The 16,782-nt window shown below is 44.3% G+C and overlaps 1 protein-coding gene across 4 annotated transcripts in view; it reads right to left on the bottom strand.

Annotated features, from left to right (window-relative positions):
* Nucleotides 1-16,027, bottom strand: part of celsr2 (cadherin, EGF LAG seven-pass G-type receptor 2) — a 63,767-nt gene extending 47,740 nt beyond the window's left edge. For all 4 annotated transcript variants that reach the window (XM_086041142.1, XM_086041141.1, XM_086041140.1 and 1 more), the window contains exon 1: nt 12,207-16,027. In XM_086041142.1, coding sequence (XP_085897268.1) covers nt 12,207-15,741 — 3,535 coding nt within the window. In that variant the 5' untranslated portion in view covers nt 15,742-16,027. The remainder of the gene's footprint in view (nt 1-12,206) is intronic.
* Between the last annotated feature and the right edge of the window lie 755 nt (nt 16,028-16,782).

A 16,782-nucleotide genomic window follows, 5' to 3' on the forward strand; every position in this document is an offset into this window, starting at 1 on the left:
GTTAATAGGGGCCGTTTTGACATTAAGAAAAAAAGCTTTTTTAATCTGTTGTTTACATGTAAGCATACCCTAATATTAGCCGGATAAAGTGTATTGGTTACTATTATCATTACAACAAATGGGCCATAACGATAAAATAGTGTTGTTTTATTCATGTGTCTAAAGTGTTTCGGAAAAACATGTCCCAGTATGCCACTGTTACTTGGAATATCTCTGTACAGTAACACAGCTGATTTGAAAACCTCCACGTTGAGACCTGTATTTTACCCACAAAAATACCATTGCCATCTAAACGTGCAGCCAAAACAACACAAATGCAATCCATCCGTAGCAGGATAGGTGTGTCTTCAGCATTCACAGTAAAATGTTGCTGGGTAGCGGCCCGCATGAATGAACTGGGATGAAAGGTGAATGAAGGCTGCTTGGGGAGGTGAGCGAGGGCTATAAAAATGGGTGGAGGCAGCTTTTTCATTTAATTTCACTTGCACCCTGCCCCCTCTCAAAGCCCTCTCGCTGACCCCCCCACGAGACCAGCAAGAGCTGTTGCTGACACTCCACCACAATCACCATCAACGCCAACCTCTGCATTAAATACTCATGTACATTTGCTTACAATAGGAACAGTCGGCAACCCCAGCCCTTTAACACCTTTAATCTTTAAACGCACATTTTTAGGTGGCCAAGAAGTCAAGATATCACAGGCTTTATTGGTGATTTAGTATTGACTCTGGCCATATTTTGGGCTAAAGCATTTTTAACTTGGTGAATGGGCATTTTGAAGCTGGAAATAAGTGACAAAGGACTGTACAGTTTTGGTCAGAGATATTATAATAGACACAATTGTGTTTGTTTTTGGACATTTTGAAATGAGTTCACATTACTGACAATTTTGTGGAAACGATCTCTTGCACTATTCTAAAAGATGTTGGTCAGTTCTAGCATGATCCTTTTTCAGTCATTTTCAACCAGGGTGCCGTGGCACACTAGTGTAGGGAACCACAAGGGCTGCCCCAGATTTCACGTTAAGCACATTTGTGAGTAAATTAAGACAAGAACATCATTATTTCACTACTTCTTTTTTTTCACAAGACTTTTGTCTAATGTAAAATGGGTGCCTTAGCTCACTAGAGGTTGGGAAACACTGAATTGTGATACTATTGGTAAGATATGTTTCTGGAGTCTCTAACTGACTTTCAGCTGTCTGTCACCGTCCTTCCTCAACTATGAGGTGCCGCAAATACATCAAATAGCCAAAGAACAACAACACAGTGAGCGGTTTTTAAGAGAAGTGGTCGGAGGGGCACAACACTATCATAAATTGCACTACTTAATAACAAATTTTCATAATGAATCACATAAGTTAATTGATGTCGATGTGTTTTAGTACATCGCTGTTGAATTAGATAAATTAGATGTTCAAAGAGCAGAAAGACTGTAAGAAAGTTTTCCCTCGAGCATAGTTTAGCTAAGTGGTTATGCAGGAAAGAAATGCTTAATATCACAACATAGCTAAAAGGGTTAGAAATAACATAGGTGCTGTTAATGAAAAGATTTGTCAACAACTGAGCCAAAGCAGCACTTTTGTTAGAAGTTGTTGTTGGCCAGCAGCCAGACAAGTTGATCTGTGCACAAACAGCTCAGGTGAAACAAAAAAGCTCTTATCCTCAGGAGAGGGAGCAGACAGACAGCATGTTCCGACTCCTACGCAGCAGATTTGCTGTTGTCTCTATCCGAGCGATGTTAAAGCTGTTAAATAATGTGCCATTAACACTGCATACTCTGTTTCTGCAGGGGGGAAATAGGTTGAAATGCTGCAAATTAGTGTCTGACCTTGTTTTTGTTTTCACCTGCAGACAAATAAAGCCTCCGTCGATTAAAAAAAATAAAATAAAAAAATCCAAAGATCAGCGATAACGACAAAGACAACAGTGAAAGGGGAGTCAATACTGACACGAGCTTGTGCAGCTCAATGTCAGGCCAAGGATTTCAATCCCGAGGAGTCAGAGCCCAACGTGCAAACCCCCACTCGAGCTGACTGTTTTGACCATTCATACTCATTTGCGTTTGCGTAGCCTTCCGGTTTATCCCCTGACGACACTTTTCTGCTGCACTGCAAAAAACACCAGATTCCACAAATTGTCCCCCACCCCCCCCCCCGCCCCTCTTCCAGCGTGGCGACTTTGGAGAGGCATGTGACCTCTCGCAATCAGAACATTTGCATATCAAACAAAACTGCTGTCAGTGCAATACTCTAGTGACAAGACATTAGCATGCAGGGATGTTCAAACCTATATACCGCAGTCACTTGATAACTTGATAACTGCAATATTTACTACAAGATGGGGATAGAGAGGAAAGCATAATAATCCATTAATCACTTGTGTGATCGAATAGAGACTTATGCAGAATTGATCGCTGATTAACTGAGTCTTGAAGCAATTTAGGATCAACTTGTTTGCTGTCTAACGGGTAGTCAGTAGGAATGCATGGATACTACATTTTTCAGGCTGAGTACAAGCAGTTACTTAAATGTGAGTTTTTGGACGGTCTGGGGTCTAGCAGAGCACATTCAGAGTATATTTCCAAACGTCCCCACGTAACAGAGAGTAAAAAAGTAGAGCTGGCTAAAAGCGTACTAATGTGGCGGCCATGTTGGCAGGGGCGACTGTCCCGTCAAAAGTAATAAAAAGCATGAACATTAGCTTAGCATCACAGATCAAAAAGCAGCATGTTGTATCTATCTATTAATACCTATGGCTATTTTTTACTCAGACTCTAGTCGTGCACACATCTCTCTAAAACGCTATATATGGTATAGTACACAGTTGTTTTTTTTGTAAAGCCCTTATCTATGGTATCTGATCGTAACGCAGGTGAAAAAAGGAAACGCTAACAGTGACTCATGATTGTGACCAGAAGCACACCATTATCGTCCCCACAAGCACCAACAAGGTAAATTTGGATGAACTTTAAAACTTTTCAAGTTTTTATTAAATATTTATTTATAATAATTATGTGCTGTACTGAGTATTTTTAGCCTATGAAAAAATACACAGCAATTTTGCACTGTATTCTGAAAACAACTTTCCAACGGACAACCCCTTCCCCCAATTATTACTCCATTAAATTAAGGTTCCGCTGTACTACATAGCTCACAATCTTTACGCATCTTTTCAACAATTATCTTGTAAAATATATAATGCACTTGGAAACAAATCTCTGAATTCACTTTACATGGTTCTTTAATGTAAAATAATTTGTAGCTTAGCTAACTAAATTTTCTAAGTTGCTTGCTCAAGTGCTTGCTCAAATTCCAAAATTGTCTTTCCAAAACTGCTCAAAGTGAAAAGTACAACCTGCATCCACTCGCACATTGCCAGCAAACTGTGAAATCACAATCACACCAGCGTAATGGGTCACGTGGAGGACCATCTGTTTGACTACCGTGACGCCCTCCTGTCACTATCAATACAAGGCCCTGGTGAGACAGTTGAAACTTTCCGCATGTCAGAGATCAATGCAGCTCGCAGTCACACCTCGCGCCTAACAGTTTAACGTTGACAGTTTACACTCTGCATCCGGAGCATATGAAACCAGGTCACTGTGAAATCTCAATCTGGTTCCATGCTAAATGAGAGCAATGTAGCGTGAAGGTAACAGTCCGTTAAATAATCAGATGCTGTCACATTCAGGATGTTGGAAGTGTTCGCTTGCTGTGGCGCACGCTCAATTCATCTGAGGTCTGCATGCTGAGAAGAGACGAGATATACATTATATGGACTAAAATTATGGGACAACAACAGGAATATGAAAGGAAATATGGAATCGGTCCCCACTTTGCAACTACAGTATAACACAATTTTAGAATGTGTCTGTGGGAATTTTTGTCCATTCATCCAGAAGAACGTTTGGCCCCGTTGGCTCAGAATCTGTGTTGTAGCTCATCCCAAAGGTGGTTGATGGGGTTAAGGAGAGTTCTTGCACACCCAACTCATTGACACGTGCCTTTATGGACCTTGCTTTGTGCACTGGGGCACAGAAACAGTCGTGCTGGAATGAAAAAGGGACTTTACCCCAAAATGATTTATTAATTCAATGATTAAAACAAATGTCTGTTTACAGCCCTTCTTGTCTACATTTGGGGAGATTGTTTTTCCACTTAAAATAGTACTGTGGGAAACAATGAAAACCATGGTGTATTGAAAGCATGAGTCATGTCACAAGTCTAACAAACAGCAACAACAACAGATGAGAATTGTCTGATGTATCAACATCACAACCGATTGCTGCAAGCAAAGTGGAGACTGTGGACTGACATCCAGAGCTAAGGCATGGCAACAGAGTAAGCTAACGTTAGCGTTTTTTTTTTTTTTGTTACATTCACAAAATGCCGAAATCAGAAACGAATCTACTCAACTAATGTTTGACCACAAGGGGTACGTACTATTCCCAGGACCTGGTGGTGGCACCTGCGAATATACAGGGTGTCCCCAAAAATTTGACACCATTTTCTAATCTAATAACATACCAATCATAGCCAATTCATGTTTAAATTCTCAAAATTTAAATCTCAAATTTTAACAAGATATGTCATGTCATGTCATCTTCCAAACCGCTTATCCTATATAGGGTCGCGGGGAGTTGCTGGAGCCTATCCCAGCCGTCAATGGGCGAAGGCAGACTACACCCCGAACTGGTCGCCAGCCAGTCGCAGGGCATTTAACAAGATATGTAAAAACTAAATGAGTTTGTGTGTTGAATTTAAAGAGAAAGTCAACCCCCAAAATTTCTTGGCAATAATATGTTCTATGCAGCTTGTGGAATATGAGTTCAGTAGTAAATTCCACCCATTTTTGTCCATCTCAGGGGGTGGCCATTTTGTCAATTGCGGTCAACTGAAAATGACATCACAGTTGCTCAGGGCTCTGGTAACAACCAATCATAGCTCAGCTTCAGAAAACAGGTGAGCCGTGATTGGTTGTTACCTGAGCCCAGAGCAGCTGTGATGTCATTTTCAATTGACCGCAAGTGACAAAACGCCGCCTCCTGAGTTAGCTAAAAATGGGGGGAATTTACTACTGAACTCATATTCCACAAATGCGATATTATTTACAATGCCGTGTTTAGACTAGTGTATGTGTGTATGAAAATTTGGGGGTTGACTTCTCATTTAAGTTCAAAGGGTAAATCAAGTCACAAAATAATATTTTATATTCGCCCCCACTTGTCTTAGCACAGCATTCTGTTTAATATCTCGTTTGTGGAATAATTGTTGTTCAGTGGTCAGGTAACCAAACATGGCTCACCAATTTTAAGAGTTTGGTCATGCGGCGTTCGCAAACTAAGCCCTTAGGCACTGTGGTGTCATTTTCGATCGACAGCATGTGCCAAAATGCCCACTCCCTTTGATGGATCAAAACAAGTGGATTTAATTCGTATTTCACAAACACAATATTAATCAAGATATCATTTTTACACTAGTGGAACCGCATAGAACATATTATTGTAAAAAAAAAAAAAAACACACGGTAAAATAGTGAGTAGAGCTGTGCCATGCCAATTATATACAATGGAGTGTCTGCGATCACTGATTCATTAGGGGAGTAGTGCCACCATTAAACTGTATACTACAGTAAGTAGTGACCTCATGAAACTCAAACAAGTGGACACAAAGACAGAAAGTGGCCGCCCCAAAACGACAGAGGCCACTCCCATTGTCTGCCAGGAGGATGAGTACAATGCGGGACAACCCTGATAAATAAGGCCTCAACCCGGCGATGCACCAATCTTAATCCCAAACAACTCTTGTCTCCCAGATGATGTCACCCCAATCAACCACCCCCACCCGACCTCAACCTACACCTCCTCCATGGGACCCTCATAACGCAGTCAAGTGGAGAGAAACAAGCGGATGTCCTGCTACTGAGAAAAAAAAATCCAGGAGCAAGAAATGAGATACCCTCTGAGTGCATCAAAAGACAGCAGCACCGTTATATAAACAAGAGGTCTCAGGTGCTTTTAGGCTTCTGAAATAAGCCACATGCAGGTGTAAACTGTGAGAAAAAAACAAAAACATCACTATGGTTTATATCTGAGGTCAGGTGTCGGCCACCTCGCCGCACGCCCTATAAAAACGTCTGCACCCGACGGGACAGGTCAGCGTGTCCCGGAGTACCGCAGCTCCAAAGAAAACCTGACATGCTTGACTGCCAAAGAGGGAGACTGGGACAGTTACTCTTTAGAACTTTATGTGCCAACCCCTCCCCCGCATCTTCGGCCCACAAAAGAGGACCATACCCCGCATCCCCACCCACCAGGAATTTCTCAGGCATTGCTGGGTTCACCATGACAACTGGGCGCTTAACAAAGCATTTCTCTTAGGCATTCTTCCTTTCACAGACCAGGGAGGGGGAGATGGGTGGGGGGCTGGGGGGGGGACGCAGCACAACAGTCAAAAAAAAGACTGAGAAGGGAGGGACGGAGGAGTTTGAAATGATGGGAGGGAACAGGGGAGGTTGCAGGGGTGAGAGTCATATGGACCCAGATAGGAACATGAGAAAAAGGGAAATGTTGACAAAAAGTAAACTCTGCACATCAGTTAAAGAATGGACGTCACACATTTGCGTGGTTGAGGACCCAAATCTAGAGAAGCAGTGAGACCAGTTCACACGTGGTCCTTATGAAGAAAAGCAGTCTAGAAATTGCTGGATAGTTCCGCATATAATCATATCGATAGCAGTATTAAAATCCGATGCAGGTTTATCGTCAAAAATAATAAACGCGTAGATTGATAATTTGTCCCCCCCCACCCCCACCCCACTGCTACAAACACTCCAATCATGTCCATGCGTGCGACTGACAGCATACAGAGATGGTTAAAAAAAGAAAAAAGGAACAAGAAAATTTGCAGGTGCCTCCAGTCACTCTAGCCTCATGTGATGGCAAAAAAAACACACACGCGAAACACACACACGCACCATCAGGTCCACGCAAATGTACAGCACTTGAGCGCACAGAACTCTAATTAGTGTGCTGATTGATTGAGATAATTCTATGATGGCGACAAGTGATGAAAGCAGTCCAGGTGTTGGCTGCCACACACGCACAAAACAATATAATTTAAGTAGCTGCAGTGCTTCAGTAGTGATGAAGAGATCAGCCATGAGAAAGTTCCAGTGTTACAGTTTAAAAAGTTTGGATGGATTATAATGAAACGGCACTAATGCCAAGCACAGATTGTTCCATTGAAATTCAAGCCACGCAGCATTGTCTTGCCTTGACACAAAGTTAACCACGTCTTGTTCCTACAAGACAGTAAAAGAAGCAACTAAATATTTCAACTCTCACAGTTTTTGCAAAACCAAACACCTGATGGAGTCTGAGGCAGGCATGCCTACTGTGTTGGTCATACACGTCACCACAAGTACTACAGGTAAAGGCTCTCAAGGAAAACACAATTTAATCACCATTTACAATCTTTTAGCACACGAAAAAGGTCCCTGGTTTAATAGTGCGCGAATAATGATGACATAAAAAGGGATAATGTTATGGCGATAAAAGTCGAAAAAGTAATAGAATGAACATTCTTGTCATTAATATTCTTAGTTGAAAAAATAAAGGTAACATTACAATAACAAAAATCTGAGCAGTTAGAATGCAAAAAACTGTCCCTCAATAAAATTTTGCCAACAGTTAAAGATGAAATGCAAATGTATTATACCAAAAACTAAATACAACTGAACTTTACTTAAGAATGTACCATATGTAGTGTGTGTGTATAGCACTGTAAAAAAAACCCAAAAAAACAGAAAAACACAATTTGTATTTTTGGGGCTAAAACAGTACGGTAATTTAAGTTGGAACAACGTTAAAATATCTTATGTATGTAATGTAATAAGTTGAGGTAAATACAAGGGACAATTAGCTCTGTAAACTCTTATTTTTTGGTTGTGAAATGCGGGAAAGCCAATTTTCACAACAGCAAAACGCAAACTATTTTGTTGAATTTTCTTCCCTTGAAATTTTGAGTCCACCAAACTTTTTATTTCATTTTACAGCGTGTCTGTTAAAAAATAACCAGCTGCATGCATAGCTACAAGCTTCATTCTAATATGTTTGACTGTATTTCATGTTTTTTATCTGACAAATTTTATATGTATCCAATTACTGGGGAATAACACTGCCATGGCCTATCCCAGCCGAGAAAGAATCACGCGGCAAACAGACAACCATTCACACTCCCATTCACACCCTGTGGGGACTGAAACCCACGCTGCCTGCACAGAAATCCGGCAACTCAACCGTTACACCGTCAGAGACTCCAAAATCCATAATTAATGATCTAATCTTGAAATTGTAATTTGCAGCAATGCTGAAGTGAGGTCGGCTTTTGTCATATAGCTGGGTTACTGATGAGGTTGGTGTGTACCATTCAATCTCTGGTGATAACATGAGGTGATTCCTTTATAAAAAAGAATAATGCTCTATTTTGACCGATACGGTCAGAGACTACCAGAGAGGTATTATTTTAACAATGTTTATAATTGGCGGTGAGGTTTGCAGGGAGTCGTTTCCTCATACTTTGGTCACTGTTTAGCAGCTTCATGCAGTGCATTTTTACACTACTAGGCTACAATCAAATCGATAAACGATCAAAGGGTATTTGCCACCTTGGCAAAGGCAGGATTTACGTTGCACTACACATCTTGTATTAGATCGCATTCGATTGTGCAAGCGTCAGATGGAACAAAAAAGTAGCCTGTAACTTTGGCTCACCTACATCCACTTGAGCACACTCGAAACTTGAAAGTGCTCCTTTCCCCACAGAGAAAAACGTGTTGTCCACTGTACAAGTGAAGTATCCACTCAACTGGTTGTGAGTCGAATCGAACTACCTTCATTAGCTGTTCGGGTGTGTTGGTCACAATTTCTACAGGGGCAACGATATGCCATCTCGGGTTTGGAATTGGATTAAAACAAAGGACAGAGTGTCCTTGTTGCATATTAAAGCTTATGTGTAAATTATTTGCAACAAAGGGGTTCAACTAATCAGATAACAAGCAGGCCGTGCCGCATGTACAAAACAATGGAAACGCAATTCACTCACTCACACAACACTCTATATCTTGCTTAGGAACATTAGCTGGTCTTACCGATGCAATGAAAGGACAATAGAGAACAAAATGCGGCAACTAATACAAAAAGCTATTAATGCAAGCTCACGCATGCCTGCGAACGGTTGATCGGCCTCCAGTATGTCAACACTGATCTGACACATCCCAGGAAAGAGATGCAAAAGCAAATTTAATCCCACGGATGACAAGAAGCCTCTCGGCTTGTGCTGTGACCAGAATTCGTCTTTGTGGCGTATCCAATTGTGCGTGTGTCGAACGCAGGAGAAAAACAGTGGATTAATTTGACGTCAAACTGTTTTACAATCTACAGTCTAAGGAGCCGGGCCGCTGTAAATCCGACAGCATAACTGGCTCACTTAATTATGCGCTGATTACTAATTTATGTCGGCTCACAGCACAAAAGCAAATTGTGTTTATGACAGACAGTGATCCAATCACTGTTTTTCATCGTATCTTGTTTGTTTTACTGAGGTTGTTTGTGGTCGTTAAACCATAAAGAGCTGATAAGCGAGTGTAATCCTCATCTTTTTGCAAATGAATTATTACAAGATGACTCCTATGGAATCTGCTCAGTTCCCTCTAATAGCTCATTTATTTATGAATATAGGTCAATTACTTGGGAGGGGGTTGGGATCATTTGAAACATTATTTATGTATTAGAGCCTTTAAAGTGATGCAATTGACATTATCGGTGATGTAAGAGTGAGTATCTTTAACCTGGGCTTGGTGACGGTTGTATTTTTACAATTTTTGGTACAATTTGAGTAAAAAAACAACAACCTGGATTTGACTTTAAATAGAGTACATCCTCATCACTTGGGGCATTTTTTTTCGATGAGCCTGCAAAGAGAGCGGCTCATTGAAATAGCAGTCCTATCACAAATTGAAGCTTTTACCAGTAGGTGAAAGTGATGAAATTACAAACCTATTACAAAGCAAGCGCGAAAACATCCAGATAATCATTGACGAGAATCTGGTGTTGACTCAAAGTTGACTTTAAAGGCTTCTTAGCCGAGTGCAGCTTCATTCAAACCATTTCGCTGCTGGAGAGCGGCGCTCAGAAGCTCTGGTAATCACAGTCCAACTACAAACAAAAGAGCCAAGCACAAATCGTCGATCATAAGGGGCCTCTTAAAATGCAGCATGAAGAGGAAGATAATGGGGAAGACTTGGGAGGTCCCTGAAGGGGGAAGCCTTTGAAAATTGGGGTCAGTAGCATCTAAAGGGGAGACTTTTCCTACTTGCTTCTTTATTTGCCGCATCTTTAATCAAGCTCCCGGGTCAACTTCAACCTGCTCTGCCTTTAGCAGGGGAGCTTACACAAATATACTCCAGCAGGTGCGGGACCCGCGGGGAGACACTGACCCTAATTGGTCAACTCTGGAGTCCCAGCTGTCGCCCCCCCACCCTCAACCGACCACAGCCCGCTATGACTATTTGAACCAGCTTGTCGATCGACCACTCAGTATTATTCACCAGAGGCGCAAAACACCTTCAATCCATTAAAGTGACAAGCCACGCTAACCATACAATGATCAGTAGGTGTGGGAATTGCAGATACTGGAAAGTGACAATTTGATATTGCCAGAGCCGGGCATTCCGTCGATGTGACGGACCGGTCCGTCTATCTGCCTATGATGGATGCCCGTTTTGCTTACGGTTGACAAATGACGGGAAACATTTTAAAATAGACGGACTAAGTATTGTCGGAAGACCATATATTTAATCCGTCTTTCGTCTGTAGCAATTTAGACAATTAACCACTCACATCTATGGAAATTGTAAAGTCTAATTGTACCTAACAAATGTGTTTTTTTTTAATTTGTGAGGAAGCCCGAGTATAGGGGAAAACCAAGGCACGTATATGGAGAACATCCAAACTCAAGATTCAAGACGTGCAAATCAATTATCAACCGTGCTGCTAAAATTCCAATCATCAAATCTAGATGAAATCATTCCAAATAAAAACCGGCATTGAGTGTGCATACTTAGACCGACGACAGCCATATTCTCCATATTGGACACTTCTGTATGGACATAATAACCAATACCGATACTGTACCGACTGCACTGTCAATCACCAACGCAATTTAGCCAGCTCAGACAAATCCCCAAAATGCCCATCAGCTTTAATCCACATCCACATTCAATTTAACCTTTATGTCCAATCTCTTAATTGAGTTCCCCGTTGTGTTGCGTTTTCTCTTCACTTCTGCCAAGGTCAAAGAGAAGGCAGATTTACAGCAGTGCACACTGCGGCACATGAGGGGGTACACTGCACCCTCACACTCTGTGAGTGTAATTCATGTTAGCCCACATTTGCAGAGTGGGGAAATCTCTAATTCGTGCTTTCACGCAAACTAGAAGCTTGTTTCAAGAAAAGTAAAGAAAAAAGCGCCACTTTACCAGTACTGGTGGCATGAGCCAAAAGCATTAAGTCAATCTGCTCTGTTTAGCTGCTGTCGTTAAACACTCCGAGAACACAGTTACCTCTCTGTTAAATGAGTTTAAAAAAAAAACAACAACAAAAAACACCAGTTGAACAATAAAACAGTTAAAGGACATAAACTCTCAGCTGCCACTCTAAACAAGCTCCAGAAACAGACCATAATTGAATTAGTCTTTTCTTTGTATTTGGGAGGGTGGCGGGGGGTATAATGGACAATTATGGCTCAGGATCAGTCTACCCACTGGAGTGTGGATCCCGCAGGATACAGACGAGCTCAGTCTGGCAGCTATTTAAATCTCCACAATAGATGGCTACAAATCAAGCTAGTATAAATGTGTGAGTTCCTTAATGAGGATCCAAGTAATTACAGAACCTGACCCACATCAAACCAATCAAACAGTTCAAATCCAAGACTGGATGCTTGAATGTCTTGTTTTTCAACATGTCCTGTAGAGAACGTTAATCCTCCCTCATGAATATTTCTATTGCATCGAAAATCACTCGGTAAGCACAAGAAGTCGTACTTAAGCCGTTGCTCACTTCCATTATCATGTGAAGTGAAGTGAAAATGGAAATGGAGTAGGAGCACGTCTGAGTGAGTCTGTGCTCTGTCATTATCTTACCTGACACTGAGATTCTCATGGAGGCCTCCAGGGGACGGTTATTATCCAGGGCCTGGCTCAGCTGGATCTCGCCTGTTGTTCGGTTCAGTAGCACAAGGTTCAACTCATTGCCCACCTCAAAGCTGTAGTGGAGCCGGTCCGACACATCCGGGTCGTGGGCGGGGATGCGGCCGATCACTCCGGCCGGGAAGCTGCTGGACTTGTCTGTCACATAGTTGTTGAAGATGATCTGGAAGTTTTTGAGCACAGGCGCATTGTCGTTCTTGTCGACGAGTTTGATGTGGACTGTGGCGCGGCTGACCAGAGGTGCGGAGGTGGCCTGGACCACTATGATGTACTCAGACCTCATCTCGTAGTCCAGGTCTATTAGCGACGTCAGTTCTCCCGAGAAGATATCAAGCTGGAACATCTCTGGGATGTTTCCTTCCACTATCTGGTACATAATCTGTGCATTACTGCCTTCGTCTGGATCTGTTGCTGATATAAGCGCAACCACAAGGCCAATGGGGGTGTTTTCGTCGACCATAATGTCGAATTCGTCTTTCTCAAACACGGGAGGGTTGTCATTCACGTCGAGAATGGTCACTTGGATGTTTATTGGCGTCTTCAAAGATGGAACGCCTTTGTCCACGGCAAAGGCCTGCAGGCTGTAAACAGGCACATTTTCCCGATCTAATCTACGCAGCGTGCGAACAATACCTGATGTGGATTCGATTATGAAGTCTCCTTCACCGTCCTCGCCACCCTGGAAGGTATAGAAGACGCGGCCGTTGAGGCCGGAGTCTCGATCAGTGGCGGACACCTGGACCACGCTGGTGAACACCGGCACGTCCTCCATGACAGAGCCCAAGTAGTTGTCTCTTAGGAAGCGCGGTGAGTTGTCGTTCACATCGTTCACCAGTATCTCCAAATAGGTGGTGTCCGACTTCTGCGGGATGCCGTTGTCGCGGGCAGTGATAGCCAGTGTGTAGGAGACCTGGTCCTCGTAGTCCAGTTCCATCTGCGTAGTGACGGCCCCCGTGTCAGGATCAATGTCAAACTGAGGGATGCTGTCATCCATAAAATAGGTGATGCGGGCGTTCTCTCCCGTGTCTTCATCTGTGGCACTTATAAGGACAACCGTGGTGCCGGTCGGCCTGTCCTCATTGATGTTGACCGTGTAATGGGAGCTCTGAAACACCGGCCTGTGTGTGTTGGCATCGGTGACGTTGACAAACACTTTAGCCGTGTCAAAGAGTGTACCATCACTCGCAGTCACAGTCAGGACATACTGGCGTTCGAGTTTGTAGTCTAAAGGCAGCGCCAGTGTGATAAGCCCACCTCCGCTCTGACTTGTGATGGAGAACCTGTTGCGAGTGTTTCCACTGGATATCTGGTAGGTCACTACGCTGTTGATGTCCTGGTCAACAGCGGACACCGTCACCACGCTGATGCCTACAGCCGCATCCTCATTAAGTCGCATGTAGTACGCCTTCTGGGTGAACTCTGGGTTGTTGTCGTTGACATCGAGAATGGTCATGCTAATGCTGGCGGAGGAGGACATGGCAGGGTAGCCGTGATCTCGGGCCTCCACCCCAAAGTTGTAGAAATCGACACTCTCCCTGTCAAGTTCGGCCCCTACTATGATCCACCCTGTGCTGTTGTTGATGGTGAAAGGGAAGTTTGGCATGGTTTCAGTGAGACGATAGTCCAGCCTGGAGTTGTCACCAGAGTCTGCATCCACAGCTTGGATGTGGATGATAGAGTAGCCGAGTGGCACGTTCTCCAACACGGTAGCCTGGAATGGGGTGCTGACAAAAATAGGGGCGTTGTCATTAACATCCAGCACCTGCACCGTGACCAGCCCACTGATGTTGGAAAGAGGGGGGCGGCCCCCATCTTGAGCTCGGATTCTTAAGGTGTATTCTTTGCTCGCCTCGTAGTCCAGGTGACTCACCAGGTCCATTTTACCTGTCTGGGCGTCAATATAAAACTGCCCCCTGGAGTTGCCACTCATGATGCTGAAGTGGACCATGGCGTTGCTCCCCCTGTCCTGGTCTGTGGCGGTCACCTGTAGGATCTCAGTATTAGGGACCAAGTCCTCAGGCACCTGGACCACATAGCGTTTCTCACTAAACTGGGGAGCGTTGTCATTGTCATCCTCTACCACGATGTAAACAGTAGCTGTAGCACTGCGGGGCCCGGGGTCACGACCTTGGTCATTTGCCTGGACTAACAACATGTACGCATCCACCGCCTCCCTGTCTACAAGGCCTTTGGTGCGAATAACACCAGACCTGGAGTCAATCTCAAAAACATCATTCGACCCGTTACTATTAAGGATTTGATAAAGGATGTTACCGTTAACTGGCGCGTCGCCATCAGTGGCCCTCACCGTCAATACCTCATAGCCGATCTCTAGATTCTCCCTGATGCTTTCCTTATAGTCCTGCTGCTCAAAAACGGGATCGTGGTCGTTAGCGTCACTGACTGTAATGGTGAGCGTGGCCATGGCCGTGCGCCGAGGCGTTCCGTGGTCCACAGCGGTCACGCGAAACACGTGGGTTTCTTTCGTCTCACGGTCCAACAACTCCACTGTGGACACGGCGCCGCTGGCCGGATCCACAGCAAAAAGGTTATTAGAGCGGCTGTCAAAGAGAGCCTCTATGAAATACTCCAGCCGGCCCGCTTCACCCTCGTCTGCATCTACTGCTTTCAAAACAACAACAGAGGTCCCAGCTGGCTTGTTCTCTGCCACGGACACTTGGTACATTGGGGGCTGAAACTGGGGGCTGCTGTTGATGCTTCTTCTTCTCCTACCAACAATCCCCGCGTTGGAGCGAGCTGCTTTTTCTAGCAGCTTCTTGATGTGGCTTTGAAGAAAGGGTCCCTGTCCGACACGCCAGTGGATGAAGATAGGGTCCACTCGTGTGGTTCCGTCTCCTACAAGGACGTCGCAGAGCAGGTCCAGTTCCAGAAGAGTGTCCTGGCTCCAGCACAGAGTCTCAGACACAAACAAGTCCCCATCGGAGAAGTAGAAGTGACCTCGACTGGTGACCCGGCAGCGGGTGGGCACTCCAGGTAGCAGCCTCCTCACTGGAAATAAAGCAAAACCTGCCTGGTGGCACTGTGCATGCTTAACAAACAAACTGAGCACTTCCATGTCCCACTCTGTTTTCCTTGTGGGCTTTTGGGAGCAGTTTCTCCCGTGGACGTGGACATCATAGCGGCTGGTGATGAGGTGCCGGTAGCCGGAACCAACCGAGTCCACGCAATCCGACACGGTGTACAGCGTAAACGGGTTGGAGGGCAGCGAGGCGCACTTTATCGAGTCGGAAAGAATTACGGTTCCTGTCGCGGGGTCGGTGTCCAAGAAGCGCTGGGTGGCTCTGGGAGCAAGCACCTGATCCAAGGCGCACCGCGCGCGCTGCTCCACGCCGACCAGCACCGTCCTCGGCCGGGCATCCTCGCCGAGGTGAACCGCGTAACTCGACACCAGCGGAACCAGCTCCCACCAACAGCAAAGAAGCAGAAAATCCACTTGAACGAAGTGCATCGCTCCTCGATAAGCGTCCAAGGGTTCGAAAGGAGGAGTTCAAAATGTGGAGGTCCTTAAACTTTCGACCAGTGACTTTTCTTTTGTTGCGGAGGAGCCATGCTCTCTCGTGGCGGGCGCACTTCTCACTCCGGGTGCCTTTTTTTTGTTTTGAATTGTATTTTCAAGGTAAAGTTAAAGCCTTTGCCGGACGGGCTCTATCGCACAAGCGTACACACAAAACATTGACATCAGCGAGCTGGCTAGCACATCCTGACTGCCTGCGTAACTCCGCTTGAATGGTGAAAATGGCTCCTGCGACGCACTCGGGCTCCTCATTAACATAAACCCGCGTGCGTGTGTGCGTGCGCGTGTATGCAAATGTTGGACAGTTCCTTGAAGGGGTCCACAAACCCTGCCACCGGAGATAAATGAAGACTTCCTCCCGGGGCTTCATTTATTAAACGGGAACATTGAAAAGTCGTCAGTAAAGGTCATTTATTTCACTCATTCTCATATCTAAGTTGGACATACTTTGCCCGACTCTTTTGTGCCTTCTTTAAATGCAGATGGGACTCAAGTGGTGATCTCCCGCTATGTGTAATACAATTAATGAGTGACAAACTTGTGTGACCCGTCCAAAAACACCCCTACAGTGGTTTACTCATTAATAGATGGCATTCCTCATTGTTTTGACTCACTGGTAACACTGCACGGCCAGTTTTGCTCTTCAACCCGTGCACTTGTTACCGTCTGTGTATGGAATCATATTAGATTAAGTTAATTGGGATCATCAAGCAAGTTTTGCCTCTTGTGGCTTAATTGGATAGTCGAGTATTCAAAGTTGCTTGACTTCCAACTTGTTCTGTATCCAAAACATCTTTCAATTTTGTCCTCATTACTCATTAACTGGCTACGTTTAATTTTCATTGTATAGCTAGGCTACTAAGCAGCTTTCATTTCAGAGTCTGTGAGAATCATCACATTTTTCTCTGGAGGTACAGAAAAAAAAAGCTTCAGAAAAATAAGACATCCAAAAATCTGTTTGTGAAGCTATGGCGT

This window comes from Filicampus tigris, chromosome 9 (assembly GCF_054856515.1).
Source record: "Filicampus tigris isolate MCC_2025a chromosome 9, RoL_Ftig_1.0, whole genome shotgun sequence".
NCBI classification, from domain to species: Eukaryota; Metazoa; Chordata; class Actinopteri; order Syngnathiformes; family Syngnathidae; genus Filicampus; species Filicampus tigris.